Below are 16,916 nucleotides of genomic sequence, written 5' to 3' on the forward strand. Positions count from 1 at the left end.
AAGAAGATTGCATTGATATGATTAAATTTCTGGACCTTCAGTTCTTTAGGGATAGACTAAAATGGCTGGTATCATGGCTTACATGAGTGTCTTAAACGTCTTAAATTTGATAGAGCTTATGTTAAGAAATAAAGTTTACATTTTCATTTTTATCTTTCAGTTATTTTCTTCTATAAATTTTTTGAAACTCATCATATTACCCTCCAAATTTAGTGGTTTGTAGCAACCATTTGATTACGTCCATTGGGCTCTCAGACTCTATGAGTCAGGATTTCAGAAAAGGAACAGTAGGGATGGGTTGTTTCTACTCCATGATGCTCTGGGCCTTTTTCAAATTCAGAGATAATGCAATGCATGGGGACTAGAAAGCTCTGAAGACTCATTTACTCACATATCTAGAGCCTGAGTTGAGATGATTCAAATATGGAGATTCGCTAACCACAGCACCTACACATGCCTTCTCCACGTGGCTTGACTTCTTTACAACACCATGGCCTTGGTGCAGATGGACTTCTAACACAGTAGCTCAGGGCATGAGTATTGCAGTGCACAAGATGGGAACTCAGTTCCCTTTTGTGGCCCAGCCAGATACAAGAGGAGGGGGGAACTCTTCATGAGAGGGTGTCATATAAGACAGGAAGTGCTATTATAATCATTTACCAGCTAGTCCTGTTCTCTGCCTACTACTTCTACTTTTTCTATCTTGTTAATTTTTTTTAAAACTGTATTTCTTTACATAGCTTTATTACTCAAACATTGTGGGGTAGGTGCATTTTGTTCTAACTTTTAAAAACTATATATAATTTGTTAAACTATGTCTTCCTTAAAGATTCCAAAACACCTCCACTGAATGAATGGGTTGGAATGATGTGTCTTTCTGATGAAAAATCACCACTTTTCCATTGATTTCTCAAATGCCCAGTAATCAGAGGAGGAACAAACCACGTTAATCTCATTTTTCACGAGAAGCTATTTTGTATCTGACCAGAAAAGGAATTTTCAAAATATTTGGTGAATTATTAGAAACATAAAAATACCTTAAAATTGGCTTATAGAGTTTATTTGAATTCTTTAGTTGTTTATGTCTTTTTGGCCACGATCTTAAAAATTAGATCCAATGGAAGATATTTCAAAATAGTAGGATACTATATAGAGATAATTTATGTTCAGGGTAATTCATTTCCCTAATGATCTTTTCCTTGCAAATTGCCCAAGTTTGATTTGTGAACTCAAAGTATGTAAGCTTTAGTCTCATATGAAACATAATAGTCATAAAATAAAAATTTCTTTTTCCTCTTTGACAGGAAGACTTCTTAGTTTCTATATATATTCAATTCTCAGTTACGGCCTTTCTTTGTTGAAGGCTGATTATGAGATTCCTACTTCAATTGTCAGCTTTAATCATTTATTTTAACCAAGGTCTCTTTAGTACATTAGTTTATCTTGACTGTCAATAAGAGATATCAACAGTTTCACTTTCACAAGTGTTTATTAATATTTTTTTCTTTTGTCTAAGCATAGACCTGAGATCAATGACTATTTTTTTTTATATTCTTGTCATACTGATAAACTTTTTTTAAAAATCAAAACTCATATGGCATAAGGTCTTTCAAATGATGACTCTTCCCCAGAATACTTCAAATAGTACCCCAATTTATAAATATTGAAAATGCTAAATGATTCTTCTCCATTGACTATATTTTATTTTTATTTGGTTTTTAGCTGAAAGAAAGATAAAAAGTATAACCTAATACTCTAAGGGAGTGTTCCTGAACAAAAAATACAGATAAGCTAGTTTAAAATATTATCTTTATCTTTATACTCATATCAGAATAACTCCAACTAAGGGGGTTTGTCTTAGTAGCTCATTTATTTAAAAAGAAAAGTTAAAATAGCAATGAATTATTTTGCCTCTGACGTATTTGTGAAAGTTTTGTAAGGCTTGTTTTGGGATGGGAATGATGCCTAGGAAGCATTTTCCCTAAGAACAGCAGGCTTCTTACAGCAATTTATATACATGTATGGTAAATTATTCTCATTGCCAAAGAAGATTATTTAGCATGGATAGATTATCTGAAAACTTACAAGACAGCATCATTCATCTGAATCTCTTCCCTTAGAATTTGTTGTAATTTGTAAAGGAAAAGTGAAAGAGGCAAGAAGAGTAAAGAGCTTCAGATTTAACCACTCAGAGAATGGGTTCAAATTCTGCAATCTGCCTCAAAGTAAAGGTGTAACCTCAAAAATTATTTGACCTTAGTGGCCCTCAGTTTTCTTATCTGTAAAGTGGGTTCGATAATACCTGCTATGTATTAAAATATTTGTTTGAGTGATGACACTGTCGACTAAGGTAGACTTATTAATACCTTGTTATTTTTTAATCTTTTTTTTTCTTATTGTTTTTGGAGAGAGTTTCACTCTGTCACCCAGACTGGAGTGCAGGGCTGCAATCCTGGCTCACCGTAGCCACAACCTCTGGGGCTCAAGTGATCCTCCTACCTCTAGAGTCGCTGGGACTACAGGCATGTGCCACCACACCAGGCTAATTTTATTTTATTTTGCTAGAGACAAGGTTTCACCATGTTGCTCAGGCTGGTCTTGAACTTTTGGGCTCAAACAATCTACCAACCTCAGCCTCCCAAAGTGCTGGATTATAGATGTTAGCTACCTTGTTTGGCATAAAAGTCATTTTCATACTTTCTTATGTGACAGAACATCCAGTATCTATTAAGCTCTTTGCAGATAAATTATTTTGCATATAAAGCAATAGCAATTTCACTGGTAGAAAATGTGATTATATCAGTGAGATAAGCATGTGTCTCATAAAATGAAAGCTGTACAACTAAACATGAGAGGGCACTTCCCAGCTTCCTTTAATACGTATTTGCTATATTGTCAGCTATCTCCTGAGAGGAGATGACAAATATCACACACAATAGATGGAAGATGACAAACATGGAGACAATAAAGCAAGAAATGCTTAAAGTTGAGAAAGTTGTACTCCATAACTTAACAGTTTCTCACATGTTGGGGAAAGGTCTCTGTTTTTCAGCATTAGCACAAGAATCCTTCAGACCACTTCACTGACCAAATAGTGGCCCCCAGAGAGCTTGAGCAATACAGCGTGTGCTGATTCATAAACACTTCCTAATAGTAGCTACTGGGCACCTACAATACCCACACACCACACATAGCATTCAATAGACAACGCAGGTCAAGCAAGTGAATATGCATGGAGTTGTTTGCTGTACTGTTCTAATAGGTTTTACTTTACTTCACCATGCAAAGGTGGGTGAAAAGAATGACTGAAATCTATTTTGTCCGCTTCCTGCTTTGTCCTCTTTGGTTCTCTATGGAGAAGAATAGACAGCAGGAAGTTAGGGTAGCTTAGAGTCTCCCTGACTCATGCAATTGATACTCAGCAAGGGAAGCAGCAACCCTTAAAGCCCAAATTTTGAGTGTCCAGGACAGAAAGAGAGGAATAATTATCACAATTATCTACAAGTAGCAATGTTCTTGGCTTGGGCCCAGAATACCAGGAATATTTTCATTAATAGGGACAATGATAAATAAAATAGGAAGTGAGATAAGAGGTCATTGCCTAAGGAAACAAAGATTTTCTTCTCATTTTTACAACTCTCCAAGTGACCCACAAAAGGAAGTGCAGGCAAATAATATTTTAAGTTCCAGAATGTACTTTCACTTTTCAAGCAGGGTTGCCTACAGATAAATCCAAGAGGGAGGTCATTACATTCAATGGAAGATGTTTAGAAAAGGCGACTTCACCCCATATAAAGCAATTGTAAGCCTTTCTTTGTATTTTAGAAGTTTTTAGATAAGTAGTCAGACTCAACTAAGCTCTATAACTTCAAGAGATGGTGCTTCTAAGGAGACACTCAGTAGGGACTGCAACGTGGGATTCTGTGGTCTGTTAACAGGCCTGTGGGAGGGCTGAGAGAATCAGCTATTGTGTTTCAATCATCAACAGAGCCTACCTGCTACTGTCAATTTATCCACGGAGCTTTAGAGTTGGGATGGGGACAAATGACTGTGTGAAACAGAACTTCAGAAAGGGGCAACACATTTAGTATGAAAGAAGGGTTTAGACACAAAGACAACTACAGAAAATTTTTTTAGAAATAGGCTTAAGGTTTGAGGATTGACAAGAGACATGGTAAACGTTGCTGCAGCTAATCTCACATTTGGTTAAGAGCATAGGTCATACAGCCAGACTGCCTGGGATTGAGGGCTCGTCCATAAATTTAGCTACTGAGTAACCCTGAGAAAGTTACTTCTACTCTCTGTGCCTGACTCAGTTTTCTTACTTGCCATGTGGGACAATTATAGCTCTATCTATCTCATATTGGTTTTTGAGCTATTCAATGAATTCACACATGTAAAGTTTTTCCAGTGGTCCCAATAGTTTTGAAAAAGTGTTCAATATATAACACTGTACCCAGAACTTCCCCTTGTAATAAGTGATAATTATGTAACACCTAATAGGGGATAGAACTTACGCAAAGTAATTTATGTGAATTATGCTTACACTTAATAACTCTATGGTATAGATACTATTATCACCTCAATTTTACCCATAATAAAATTGCAGCACAGAGCAGTGAAGAAACTTGCCCTAGGTCACACAGCAAGTCAGTGGTACTGTCAGCATTCAAATCCAGGCAGTTTGACTCTAGGCATGACACACTTCATCAGTGGGCTGTACTATTGCTAAACTTGCCATCGGAAATAATGGACACAACCAATGTTCTTGTTTTTAAGTCTGTTTCAATGGGTTTAGGCTTCTCAGCAACCGGGGCTCTAGTGAATTTACTGCATCTTCCTAGTACCTTGCAGACTACCTTGGCTGAAGTGCGTTATTTGATTAGGTAACTGGCTAACTGGTTTCCTGCCCTTTGTTAATTGCAAGTGCTAAGCTCTGCGATTCCTGCCTGTATCCTAAAAGTGCATGACAGTACTCATGCCATCTCTCATGGAGCAGTCCCTCCTGACACTGCAATAGTCCCCTGTCCCCTCACTGTGTCACCCCTGTCCCATGTTCCAATACAGGAACAGTCACTGGTCTCTCTGTTCATTCGCCTGCCCTGTTGTCCATCCTCTTTACAGCACTCCCACTCCATGACCAGCATGAGGAGGATCACACGAGACTTTACTAAAAACAATAATGGAGGAGAAAGGAGAAATAAAAAGGAGAGACAGGCTGGGAGGTCCCTTTGAATCTTTTTGTCTTGCCTGCTCTGAGGGCTGCTTTGCCACCTCTGCTTTCCTGGTTTTAATCTCAGAAGTCTCTAATATGCAGAATGAGCAAACTGGGGATTGAAAACAGCAAACCATTTAGAAGCCAGAAAAAATATTACAACTTTCATTTCAAAAACAATAAGAAAGTTAGCAATAAATTCATGTAAGGCCTAACATTGTAGCCTTCACGCCATCAGCATACAAAGTGGTCGTGCATCATTTATCTGCCGAAAAAAAAAAAAAAAGAAAAAAGAAAAAGCTCCAGAGAGCTAATTAGATTAATGGAGCTGCCTCAGTTGATTGTCCTTTTTCAGCACATTATGATATAGCACAGCTTAGGTGTATTTTGGAAAATAGACTCATGAATTATTTTATATAGTTTAAACTAAATTAATCTTTACAACATGGACATGTGTCTTAAAAAACCAAATATACTGGCGTATATGTACAGGAAAATAGCAGTTCTGAGATTTCTATTCTTGGTAAGTGCCAAGTATTGGAAGTAAAAAAAAAAAAACAAGGTTAGCTAAGTAGACCTAACAAACCATCAGAGAAATTGTGAAAAAATCCTCCTTAAAACTCACTATTTTGTTTCACTATTCTTGACAATTAATTCTGCTTGAAGTGAATAGCATCCTTTCCAATAATACATAAGGTTAAATTGCCATGAATTTTGTAAAATTCATCAGTTAATTGATTCGACCATGTTATCTTTATTATTGACATTTTGTTATTAAATATTTAATTTATTGAAAAAACTCAGTCATTTTTCAACAAGCACTAGAACAACTATCCCTTTATGCTTTTTCTTATTATTTAAAAACTGAGCAGAATTAGAAAATAATAAAAAGACTGATAATACTGGTAATAAGCTTACAATTCTCACCCCTTAAATTTGTGCAATTAAAATAAGGTGGATGTCAAGATCTGCTGGATGAGGCAAACCTTGAGCTACAATAAAAACCTATTGAACTTTAACCTAGTAAGCTCTATATCAAGAGTGAAGACAAGAATACTGTTAAAATGGTTTATAAAATCCTGGGGCTATCTTTCATCTTTAAGTATTTAGAGAAGAACTATAATTTGGGATTTTAAAATATTTATTGGTTCGCTGGGAATGGAAAATCTCCAATAATCTTGGAGAGTCAAGCATTGTAATTTAACTCATTTAGCCTTCAGAAACAAAGTGGCGACTACCCATAAAGCATACCCCTTCCTCATGAGTAAAGCTACACATGTCACTAAACTTTACAATATGTCCTTCAAAATTATCATCTGAAATTTATAGTAAATTTACCTATCTGATTCCAGTGAGTTTGGTTCCTATTATGTACATATTACTCGTGATTCAAGATATTCACATTTCACTTGCATTTTATTCATATTTCTGCTACTTCAGACACATCTCAATGTCTGTGCTAATTTGCATGCTCTTTCAAGAGTTCAACACAAACTTAGGAAATACATTCCTAGATAGACCACCAATAAGTGACCTGCATAGTCATGTAGTATAATATAAACAAGTAACAGTTACCTTACTCTATATTTTTGTCAGTAGTTACGGACAAAAGAAAAGCTCTTATAGGACTGAATGCATGCTGGATGAAATTATTAGCTACTTTCTCTGTTCAAAATTACCTTTTCATTTGTTTGAAGGAAGAAATTCAGATCAGTTGAGCAGACAACTAAGACCAAATGAGCCTAAAGCTCTCTCATTTCTAATGTTTAGAATTAGAGAAGAGTATTCAGGTACAGACCCTACATGGAAATTGCCTCCAAATGTAAAGAGAAGATAATCCATGGAGGGTGTCATTCTTTAGAAACCTCTTTGATAAGAGAGGAGGCACATCTTTTGTACACATTGTAAGAAGATTTAAACCCTGAGATGCCCCCCTCCCTCAAACCATGGGACCAAAACCAAAGGGGGTTTGGAATTGCCCAACTCCACTGCCAAAGACAATCTTGTATTGGGACAAAAGTTGAGGATGACTCACAGTGTAATTAGGGTGGTGCATCTAAGCAAATGACACAAAATAGCTTGCGGTATTTAAGAAAAAAAAAAAAAAAAAAAAGGAAAAGAAAAGAAGACAAGGCCCAGGAAAAGTCTGCTAATGTTTCCACACAGAGACAAGGTTGTGGCAGAATGAAAACAAAACCTCCTTAATTAGCAAATTATAGCAGAGGGGCTAATAAAACTCTGTGTTTTGTAGCTGAGCTACCCACTTGTGGCTCCTCCCCTCTCATCAGCTGCACAAGTGAGAACACTTCTAATGTTTATACTTAAAACAAATGACAGGGGGAAAGGTTTCTAATAAGAGGCTGAGCTGAAGTCCCATTTCTAAGAAAACAGAATGCCTCTAGTGTTTTGTCAGCATTCTTGCTAATGCCACAACCAACAGGATGAAACAGGCACATAGCACACAAGACCCTGTAGCCCAGACTTGTTTATCTAGAGGATGCTGGTCTGTGTTGTTATTCAGGTGCTTTTTCTTTTCCGATATGTATCTGGTTTGGGAATATTTCCCTATTCATGTGATGATGGGCAGAAGAAAGAAAAGACATGAAATTCCCTTGTCTGTGTGCCTCTAAAATGTCACCTCACAGCACGTCCAGACACTAGCCAAGAAATGGCTTAGTCCGGTTCTCTGCCAACTGGCATGAACCTGAAGATTACTGGACTTCCTGGAGGGCAGCCTTTTTCCCACGCAACAAACCTTACAATTTACCTTGCAGTGGTCCCAATATTAATACTAATTCCTCTTGCAATATAGGGCAGGGGTCAGCTAACTTTTCCTGCAAAGGGCTGGATATTAAATATTTTAGGCTCTGTTGCAACTCCTCAACTCTGCTTTTGTAGGAGGAAAGCAGCCATAGACAAAACATAAATTAATTAATGAGTATAGCTCTGTTCCAATAAAACTTTATTTACAAATGTACAGATAATATATGAAGGAAGAAATATGGTTATTTTTCAATAAGGCTTTATTTACGAACAGAGGTGGCAGGAAGGATTTGGCACAATGCCATTGCTGGCTAAGCCTTGATAGAGAGGATTAAAACTTGGAATATTAATACAATTTCTGCCATTATATAGTTTAAAAAGTAATGTGCAAAATATAGTTGTATCTAATTTTCATACATCAATTTGATTATAGTCTAAATCTGCCCATTGCCTTCAATTATTTCTCTATTTATTAAAAAACAACAAATAGAGACAACTATATTCTAAGCATTGTGCCAGAAAAACTAACCTGCTACCAGAAATAATAAGAATAATAAATAAATACTGGTGAACAAGACAGGTGCAGCATCCACCTCATAGAGTATAGTGTCTATGAAAATAGAGTCACTCATTCTACTAATATTTATTGAGGTCTTACCATGTGTCATGCAGTCTTCTAGGTATAAGGTATACTTCATCAACAAGATAGACAAGGACGCTGCTCTAATGGAGTTTGTATTCTTTCTTTCTTTCTTTCTTTTTTTTTTTTTGAGATCAAGTGTTGCTCTGTCACCCAGGCTGGAGTGCAGTGGTGCAATCTCGGCTCACTGCAACCTCTGCCTCCTGGGTTCAAGCAAATCTGCCTCAGTCTCCCAAGTAGCTGAAACTACAGGCGTGCACCACCAATCCTGGGTAATTTTTTGTATTTTTAGTAAAGACGGGTTTTCACCATGTTAGACAGGATGGTCTCGATCTCCTAACCTCATGATCTGCCCGCCTCAGCCTGCCAAAGTGCTGGGATTACAGGCATGAGCCACCATGCCTGGCCTGGAGTTTGCATTCTTAGTCCGTAGGGACAGAAAAAATTAATCTGACAAATAATAAGTAGCACAACATTACGCAGTAGTAAATGCCATGAAGAAATAAAACAGTATAACACAGTAGAAAGTCTCAGTAAAGTGAGGAAGGTGATAGGGAATGGTACTAAGAGATTTTCTGAGAAGACTGCTGAGTGAAGACCTGAATGAAGAGAAGTAGCCAACCATGAGAAGATGGGGGAAGAATTTTCTGAGCTGAGTAAACAGCTTGTAAAGTCCCTGAGGCAGGAATGAGCCTGTCCCTTGGAGAAATAACAAGAAGGCCAATGTCACTTGAGTGCCTGGAATGTCTTTTGAAGGTAGTAAATGATGGGGCCAGTCAGTGAGAGCTGTGGGGCAGATCATGTAAGACCTTCTTGTAAAAAATTCAGATTTTATTCCTATGTAAGTAGAAGTTGTAGAAAGATTTTAAGGGAGAAAATGACATTCTTATTCATGTAAATTACGTTAAGCCAGTACTTATACATGAGAGGCGTACTATTAAAAGAAAGCTCGATGTGAAATGGTACAATCAGGGGTAAGGAAGGACTGTAATTGCCCATAGAAGCCCATAGAAAAGGACCTACTTGCCATAGCCCTAAAACCTTAGATCTCTCAAAAGGGACGGTTTGGGTAGAAGTTTGCCAAAAGGCTGTTATAGCACTAACTGCCTAGCTTCTGGGGCTGAAAAGGGTTTTTTGGATCTTTTGATTCTAAAATGTAACAAGAAAATAATAATAACTAACTATTTGTTGAAAAGTTAATACAGATTCTGAAGGGTTCTTACTTGGTTTGAAAATCAGGGGTCTGTTCTTCAAATGACATTGATGGGGACATTTCTACAACTCGATTTAAAAGATAATTATTTCTATTAATCTTTCTCAGCAACTGCTACTTTTTCCAGTCTCCAGGCATACATTGTACATGTATCTTATCTTCAAATTTAGTGACAAATTTCTAAAATTATATTTATTAAATATCTATCCTTTTTTTTTTTTTTTTTTTTTTTTTTTGAGATGGAGTCTCACTCTGTCGTTCAGGCTGGAGTGCAGTGGTGTGATCTCGGCTTACTGCAAACTCCGCCTCCTGGTTGCAAGCCATTCTCTTGCCTCAGCCTCCCTAGTAGCTGGGATTACAAGCACGTAACACCAGGCTCAGCTAAGTTTTTGTATTTTTAGTAGAGACTGGTTTCACCATGTTGGCCAGGCTGGTCTCAAACTCCTGACCTCAGGTGATCTGCCCACCTTGGCCTCCTAAAGTGCTAGAATTACAGGTGTGACCCACCAGGCCCAGTCAATGTCTACCCATTTCACACATTTAGGAAGTTCCCACAAATGTGAAAATAAAACATACGAGCATTTTCTCTGACTTAGTGTTGCACAGCCACCACCGGCCACCAAAATAATGCTACAAAGGTGAGGATTAATTCTCATGTGCACATATTATACATAAATATATGCAGTAAATGGCTCCCTAGTGTACTGAACAAGAAATACTAAGTTCTTTGGCTTGAAGAAGAACAAAACATTATCATACAAAGGGATATCCAGCTGACCCTCAAGTAGCCTAGTGCTAACATTTAAGCAAACTTTAGCATCTTAAAGTAGTTACAAGGTTCCTTAATTTGTACTATTTTATAGTTACCACTACACACTGGAGCACTTGATTTTTAAAAAAATTATTATGATAATGATAATGGAGAAATTAATCGAAACACTTAATGAACATGCTCAGAGTCACAAAGAAGGATAAGAGACATTTACTACCCTTGAGGGACTCACAGTCTAGGTGAGAAAAGAAGCCTAGGAACAAATAATTAAAACAACAACCACAACAACAACTTAGAAGTACAGTGTTAACAGGATACAGTCAATGCACTGTGATGACATTTGAGAACTCAGCCTGGGAAAGTAAGTGAAATGTAGATAGATTTTCTGGGGTAATAGGCAACAGAGTTGACCCTTAAAGAATAATTAAGAAGATGAACTAGAGAGACTCTGAAGTTTTTGAGATTCTAGATCATTGGTCAAATATAGTCTGAATAATTAATAATCACCTACTCTGGACCCAATATTCTTTTAATTAGCATTAGAACAAAATAACCGTAGGGTATAGTGTTTGCCTTTAGGACAACTTACAATCTATTTAGAAGGTAAGGTGTATACCTCAAACAAAATGCTGATGGTAGACAGTAAAATGCAGATTGCAACAGATAGACAATGCATTCATTTGTTCATTTAACAAAATTTATTGCATATCTGTTATAAATATGTTATATACTGTTACAGGCACTGAGGATATGACACTGGACAAACGCACAAGGTCACTGGCCTCATGGAGGTCACATTCTAATAGATATTAATAGATGTTAATATATATGTAATTATATGGATTTAAAAAAATCATCATCCTCAATGTGTTTTAGGTAATAGCAACCCAAATCTTAACTCTGAAGCAAAGAATACAATATACACATAGAGGACATCCTTAATCAAAAAATGTTGTAAATAGAAAAACAGCTGAATAGTCCAGTAAAATCTTTTTTATTTCTTAAAATATTCTGGATGGCAATTCATAACTATATTTTCCATTAATAATCATCAGTTTTAGCTAGTGTAAATTATTTAGAGCAAACAGACTCTTCTTTTCTGTTACTAGGCATTATTGACTCAGTTTAGGTAAACTTTTAACATTTGGCAAAAGCAAAACAGATCTTCTAAGGATTCCCCAAAGCCTAGAACATTACACATATTTAAGTCTAAATATTTTAAATGTACATCTTTGTGAACTTTTGAGATGTGGGAGACAGAAAATAGTTCACAAAGCACAAGATGTGGGCTAAATGTTTCACTGTTGTAGAAAAGTAGGAAGAGATTATAAGAAGATACAGAGGCAAGTTATATTTATTGTTACTTACCTAAGATCTGGTCACTCTCAGGTATTTACTATCACCTGCGAATAATTCTGGAAAGAGCTAGATTATAGAAGAGAGTCAAACCCAGAAACACACTCAGGTGTTTCCACACAATAAAACTATGATGTTGGGCATATTATTCATACCACTCTTCCTGGTCTGAGAAGTCAGGATAATGCTAACAACCTACCACATTTTAATTGACAAGTGATCATGGAAAATTGATCTCTTTGAATTGAATCCATCACATCAAGAAAGCAGTACCATAACAGTTTCAGTATTTATGGTGACCGATAAATCATTTACCCCTTTTCATGCCTTGCTTCTCATCCTGTGCCAGTTTTAAGACCAGAAAAGTTGAGGAAGGATGTTTTCCTTCATGGAAGGGAATGGATTAACATAATTATCATATAGCGTCCTTTAGCATTGATAACACATCTATTCTGCATCAAAACCTTTCCTGATAGCAATGCCTTGAGCTGCATAATAATCACTATGCTTTAATTATATTGCCAAATAAATGGGTGAATTAATTTCACTTACATACTCTGATAGCCTCAATTTCTGCAGGGTATTGCTTCTTCCTATGGTAACTACTTAGAATCAAAATAGAAGTAATACAAATTGCAGTACTGAGCATTCCAAATGGTTACAGTAGAAAGATTACCATTTCAATTATCAGAATAAATATATCACATGAAGTTTAGAACTTGGAGTTAAGAAAACCCCTAGTTAAAGGAAACTTATGAAAGCCTTTAGCAAGTTCTTTGCTGAATGCAGTTATTTGGTTTCTTGATCCTCCAACCAATCACACTGACAATGACAAAAGATATGCAAATTTAAACTGACAATAGTCAAGCCAAACTGCTCTGGCTAGTACCAATAGGAATGTATTCAGCATATATTCAGCTTGATTTTTACACTTGAAAGGGTCAATGTAACCAGAGAACATTTTAATAGTTATTCTTGGCTATAATCTGAAAGCTATCCCATAATCATTGTCCAAGAACAATGCAAACAAGAATCAAATTTATTTTGCAAAATAAATTAACATATGAAACACGTGCATGATTTAAGCCCAGCAGAATTATGTGTTTACCCTGTCACTGCTGAATAATTGCATAGCAACAAGAAATATGCATTACTATGTTTGAAACACTATTTTGATTATACGTTTTAAGCAAACAAAACATTACATTTTTGGTAGAATAGATCATTCAGGACAACTTGGGAATAAATTTTCCTCCTCATTCCCTCAAAGAATCCAGACTAATTTATGATTGAATTCTCACTGAAAACTATATGGATGATGTACTGAAGGGTAATAACAAGCTATTCAACCAAAATCATTTGTTTACAATGGAAATACATTTTACCAAAAAACCCCCACAAATATCCTATTATAAACTACTACTGTAAGTAGCACCTAAAAATTTTAGCTACAATTATAAAAAACAGAAAACTGAGAGTTCTGTTTGCTTTTTATTCTTCTGCCTACCTACTGATTGCCTGTCACAGTGTTATAGTCTGTAACAGAAAAATTATAATATCAGGTTTGGAAACTGTAGAACTACTAAGTTCCATTTAATGTGTTAAATAAAATAACAGTGATCTTAGTTCAGTCCCTAGTGGACAAAAGTAGAATAACTATTACTTGGCATGATTCAGCAGGCGGTGACCTAAGCGAGTGTGACCACACAAGAACAAAATAGAGCATTTATCCTTTCCCTATCTTTTATCTCCTAAAAGGGATTGCCCCATTAACAGACTAACTTAAAGAAGCCTGATTGCTTACCTACCTATATGTACCAAGTGAATCTATTAACAAGGCTCCCAGGGAAGAAGCTTTTCACAAATTGGGACATTGCCTCCCTTCTAGTAGCATAGTCAGTTGAATATATTTATTCTTGGCTGCTTATTATTAAACAGACAGCAAAGAGAGAATGAACTGCAAAAGCGTGTTCATAATTTAATAGGGACATCTTCAGAAAAAACTTTTAAATGGTTTGTAGATAAATAACAGAATAAACTATTCAATTGATTTCTCTAAGTTGAGATTACATTCATACCCAACATTAACATTCATCAAATAACATGGATACTTAAACTCCTCAGGTACTGTCTCTGCAACTACAATTCCCTAAAAAGGGAGGTATTTCAGGACTATAGCAGAGCCTAAAAGTTACGTTCAGCCCACATCTGGCAGGTGCATGTCCTCCTCCACAGCCAGCATGCCTTCATCGTGGGCAAGCAACCTTTTCCTGACACTTAACATGAAAAAATACCTTTCAAAATTTTTTTCTCAAGGACAGAAGAAAAAAATATTTAACAGAAGTCAGTCCCCTACTATTCTACCACTTGCTGAAATTAACAATTCCCTTTACTTAAATATACAATTTCTCCAACCAAATATCATACCTTATATTTACTCTCACTTCGTGTTAATTTTTCTAAGCGTTAAAAATAATAAATACTTTGTGTGATGATTTGCCGTCGCAGCTGCATAAAATTTCCTGGTGCAAAATCAATTCGATCCTATTAATTAGTATTGTCATTATTATTATTATATTTTCACCAACTTGCTCTGTTCCTTAAGGTAGGGTTTTGACAGAGAGACTCCTCAAGCTGAACTTTAAAAAAGAGAAACCAGAAATGTCACCGAACTTACTGGGGCTAGACAGACAAATGGGGTGCCCCCACACATTCTTAGGCTTGGGCAAGCCCCCAAACCTTGGCTTACCCGGGAAGCCAAACCCAGAGAGCCGACTTGCATTTGCAAACACTGCCCCCCTGGATCAAAAGGTAAACACACAAATGCACTCCTAAGGAACTTTAAGTTAGCTGCTGAGCAAGAACGGAAAAAGCTCTGTGCTGTTAGAAACTGAAAGCAATCACTTACTTTTTGCAGCCACTGAGTATAATTTTCCATCACATGTTCCAGATGTTGAAGTTTCTGGGGAGAGAAATCCGGTTCCACGTGTGGAGTATCTCTCTGCAGAGCATTTGTGCTGTACTGGTCTGTCGTACTCTCACGACAGTTCCCATCGTGTTCTGGAAGAATGAAAGTGTAGGCACATTGCCCATGCTGAATCCGGTAATATTTTCTCCCACTGTTTTCTGGACTTCGGCGCTGGTTGCTGCACCCTATGTGAGTCAGAATGGCAGCGAGGAAAGCAAAGGAAAGGAAAACTGTCATTGTACTGCCAGCACTCTCCTTCCGAGCCTCTCGCAAAACTTGCTCCTTTCTTCTGACCTCTAAACTAGTTCTTTATTTCAGGTAAAACTGCTTGTTTGTTTGACTCTTTCCCCCTCAAAAACAGCGTCTGAAGAAGAATCATAGAAAACGAGTCATTTGTTAGCTTTGTTCTAAAATGTTAAAATTTTTTATTTCACTGTAATGATAGTTTCCTTCGTTAAAACTTGAGATATTTATTGCATAGTAGCTGAGATTTATTGTTTCCTCTCTGTGTGACCGTTCAGCGTGGAGCCTGCCTGAGTCAGCTGCGTGTACATATTCTAGACCCTTTCCTCTACCCTATCTGCTGCAGATCTGCTATTTTCTCCCAGACCTCAGTGAGTTTTATTAAGGTTGCACATCCAAGCCAAGCTGGAAGCAGGCAGCCTTTCACAAGATGACTTGACAGGAATGTATGAGTGTGCCCCTATGCTAAGGATTGCTGATGGCTTAGGGCGGCCGGATCGTCTTACAAATTGGCTAGATGCGCATGACCTCGATCCTGTATGGCCCTCCCGCCCCCTTCCGCAGACAATTGCCTTGAGCCTTTAGCAGATTCATGGCAAATCAATAAATACAGCAGTCCACCTTAATACACTTTTGGTGTGTATGCTGACCTACTAAATTATAGCAAACTAGCACAGTATGTTTTTAAAGTTAATATTTCGTTGAGGGACCCTAAGAAGAAAACTGTTACAATGTCCAGTGAAATTATTTTTGATAGAGGATGATAAACCCGTATTGTTATTAAATCTTTTAAAAAACATGCATTCTTGACTCTGAGGAAAAATGTGTTAAAAAAGAAACAATTTTTAGAGATGGTATTCTTTCATTGTATTCACTTTTAGGAGTTGAAGAAAATAATCAGAGGATCAAATTAGCAAGAAAACTAGCATAATTTGTGGCTCGAAGCAATATAGTATGTGCATATTAAAGAGGATTATCTAAGTACCTTTTGGAATAGGGGTCTTAAATAAAACTGGTGTCCTGATCAGAATGCAGACGCAACCCTTCATGTTCTATATATATATAAATTGAGCAACTTCCCTACAAAAACAATGTGGTTACAATTTAAAACAGTGGCCTGAGAATTATTAATTCCTGTGGTATATCCTAATCCTGTATTTTACAAGAATCTTTTTAGTGGCTATGGCTGTTTTTAACACTGCTATAGAAGTTCCACATAAAACCTCCTGTGGCTGCACAGACACACCATGTGAGAACAAGCATATATCAGGTGTGCTAACAGCCAGCAATGGGCTATACAGGAGACATCTCTGTGGTTCTATGAAGGACGAAGAAAAATTATCACAGGATGATTTCCCAAATGCAGAGTATAAACATTTGAATGAAGGGAACAGTAAATATAAACAGGTGATAATTTTAGAATTTAGGAAACGGCTTTGAGATCTTTACTAGATGCAGAAAACATTAATTATGAGTTGGGGTTTTCATCAGGAACTGGGAAGGCTTTTAGGCAACTGCAGTCAGGGAGTAAAAACAGAAGCCACAGCTGTCATATCCCATGTCCTAGAAAAACAGTAAGTGAAGTAGGCGAAGGTACCTAGTGGTTAGAGCTGGGCATTTAGGGAGAAGTTAGAAGAGAGGTCAAAACAAATTCCAGAACGAATGCGATGTACTTGGAGAAAGAAATTTTGCTGAGATTCATCAGTCTTTTCCACACCAAATAACGCATTTCTGATTGGACAGATA

At 36.8% G+C, this 16,916-nt stretch overlaps 1 protein-coding gene across 5 annotated transcripts in view; it reads right to left on the reverse strand.

Moving 5' to 3' along the window:
• The window catches only part of ANGPT1 (angiopoietin 1), a 431,361-nt gene extending 415,732 nt beyond the window's left edge, over window positions 1-15,629 (reverse strand). For 3 of the 5 annotated variants that reach the window (XM_074387043.1, XM_010349275.3, XM_003938593.3), the window contains exon 1: window positions 14,868-15,628. In XM_074387043.1, the coding sequence (XP_074243144.1) occupies window positions 14,868-15,164 (297 nt within the window). In that variant the 5' untranslated portion in view covers window positions 15,165-15,628. Of the gene's footprint in view, window positions 1-14,867 lie in introns of all 5 variants that reach the window. The other 2 variants (XM_074387042.1, XM_074387041.1) reach the window with 1 other exon arrangement.
• Window positions 15,630-16,916: the final 1,287 nt, after the last annotated feature.

The sequence above is a fragment of the Saimiri boliviensis genome, chromosome 15 (genome assembly GCF_048565385.1).
Source record: "Saimiri boliviensis isolate mSaiBol1 chromosome 15, mSaiBol1.pri, whole genome shotgun sequence".
NCBI lineage: Eukaryota > Metazoa > Chordata > Mammalia > Primates > Cebidae > Saimiri > Saimiri boliviensis.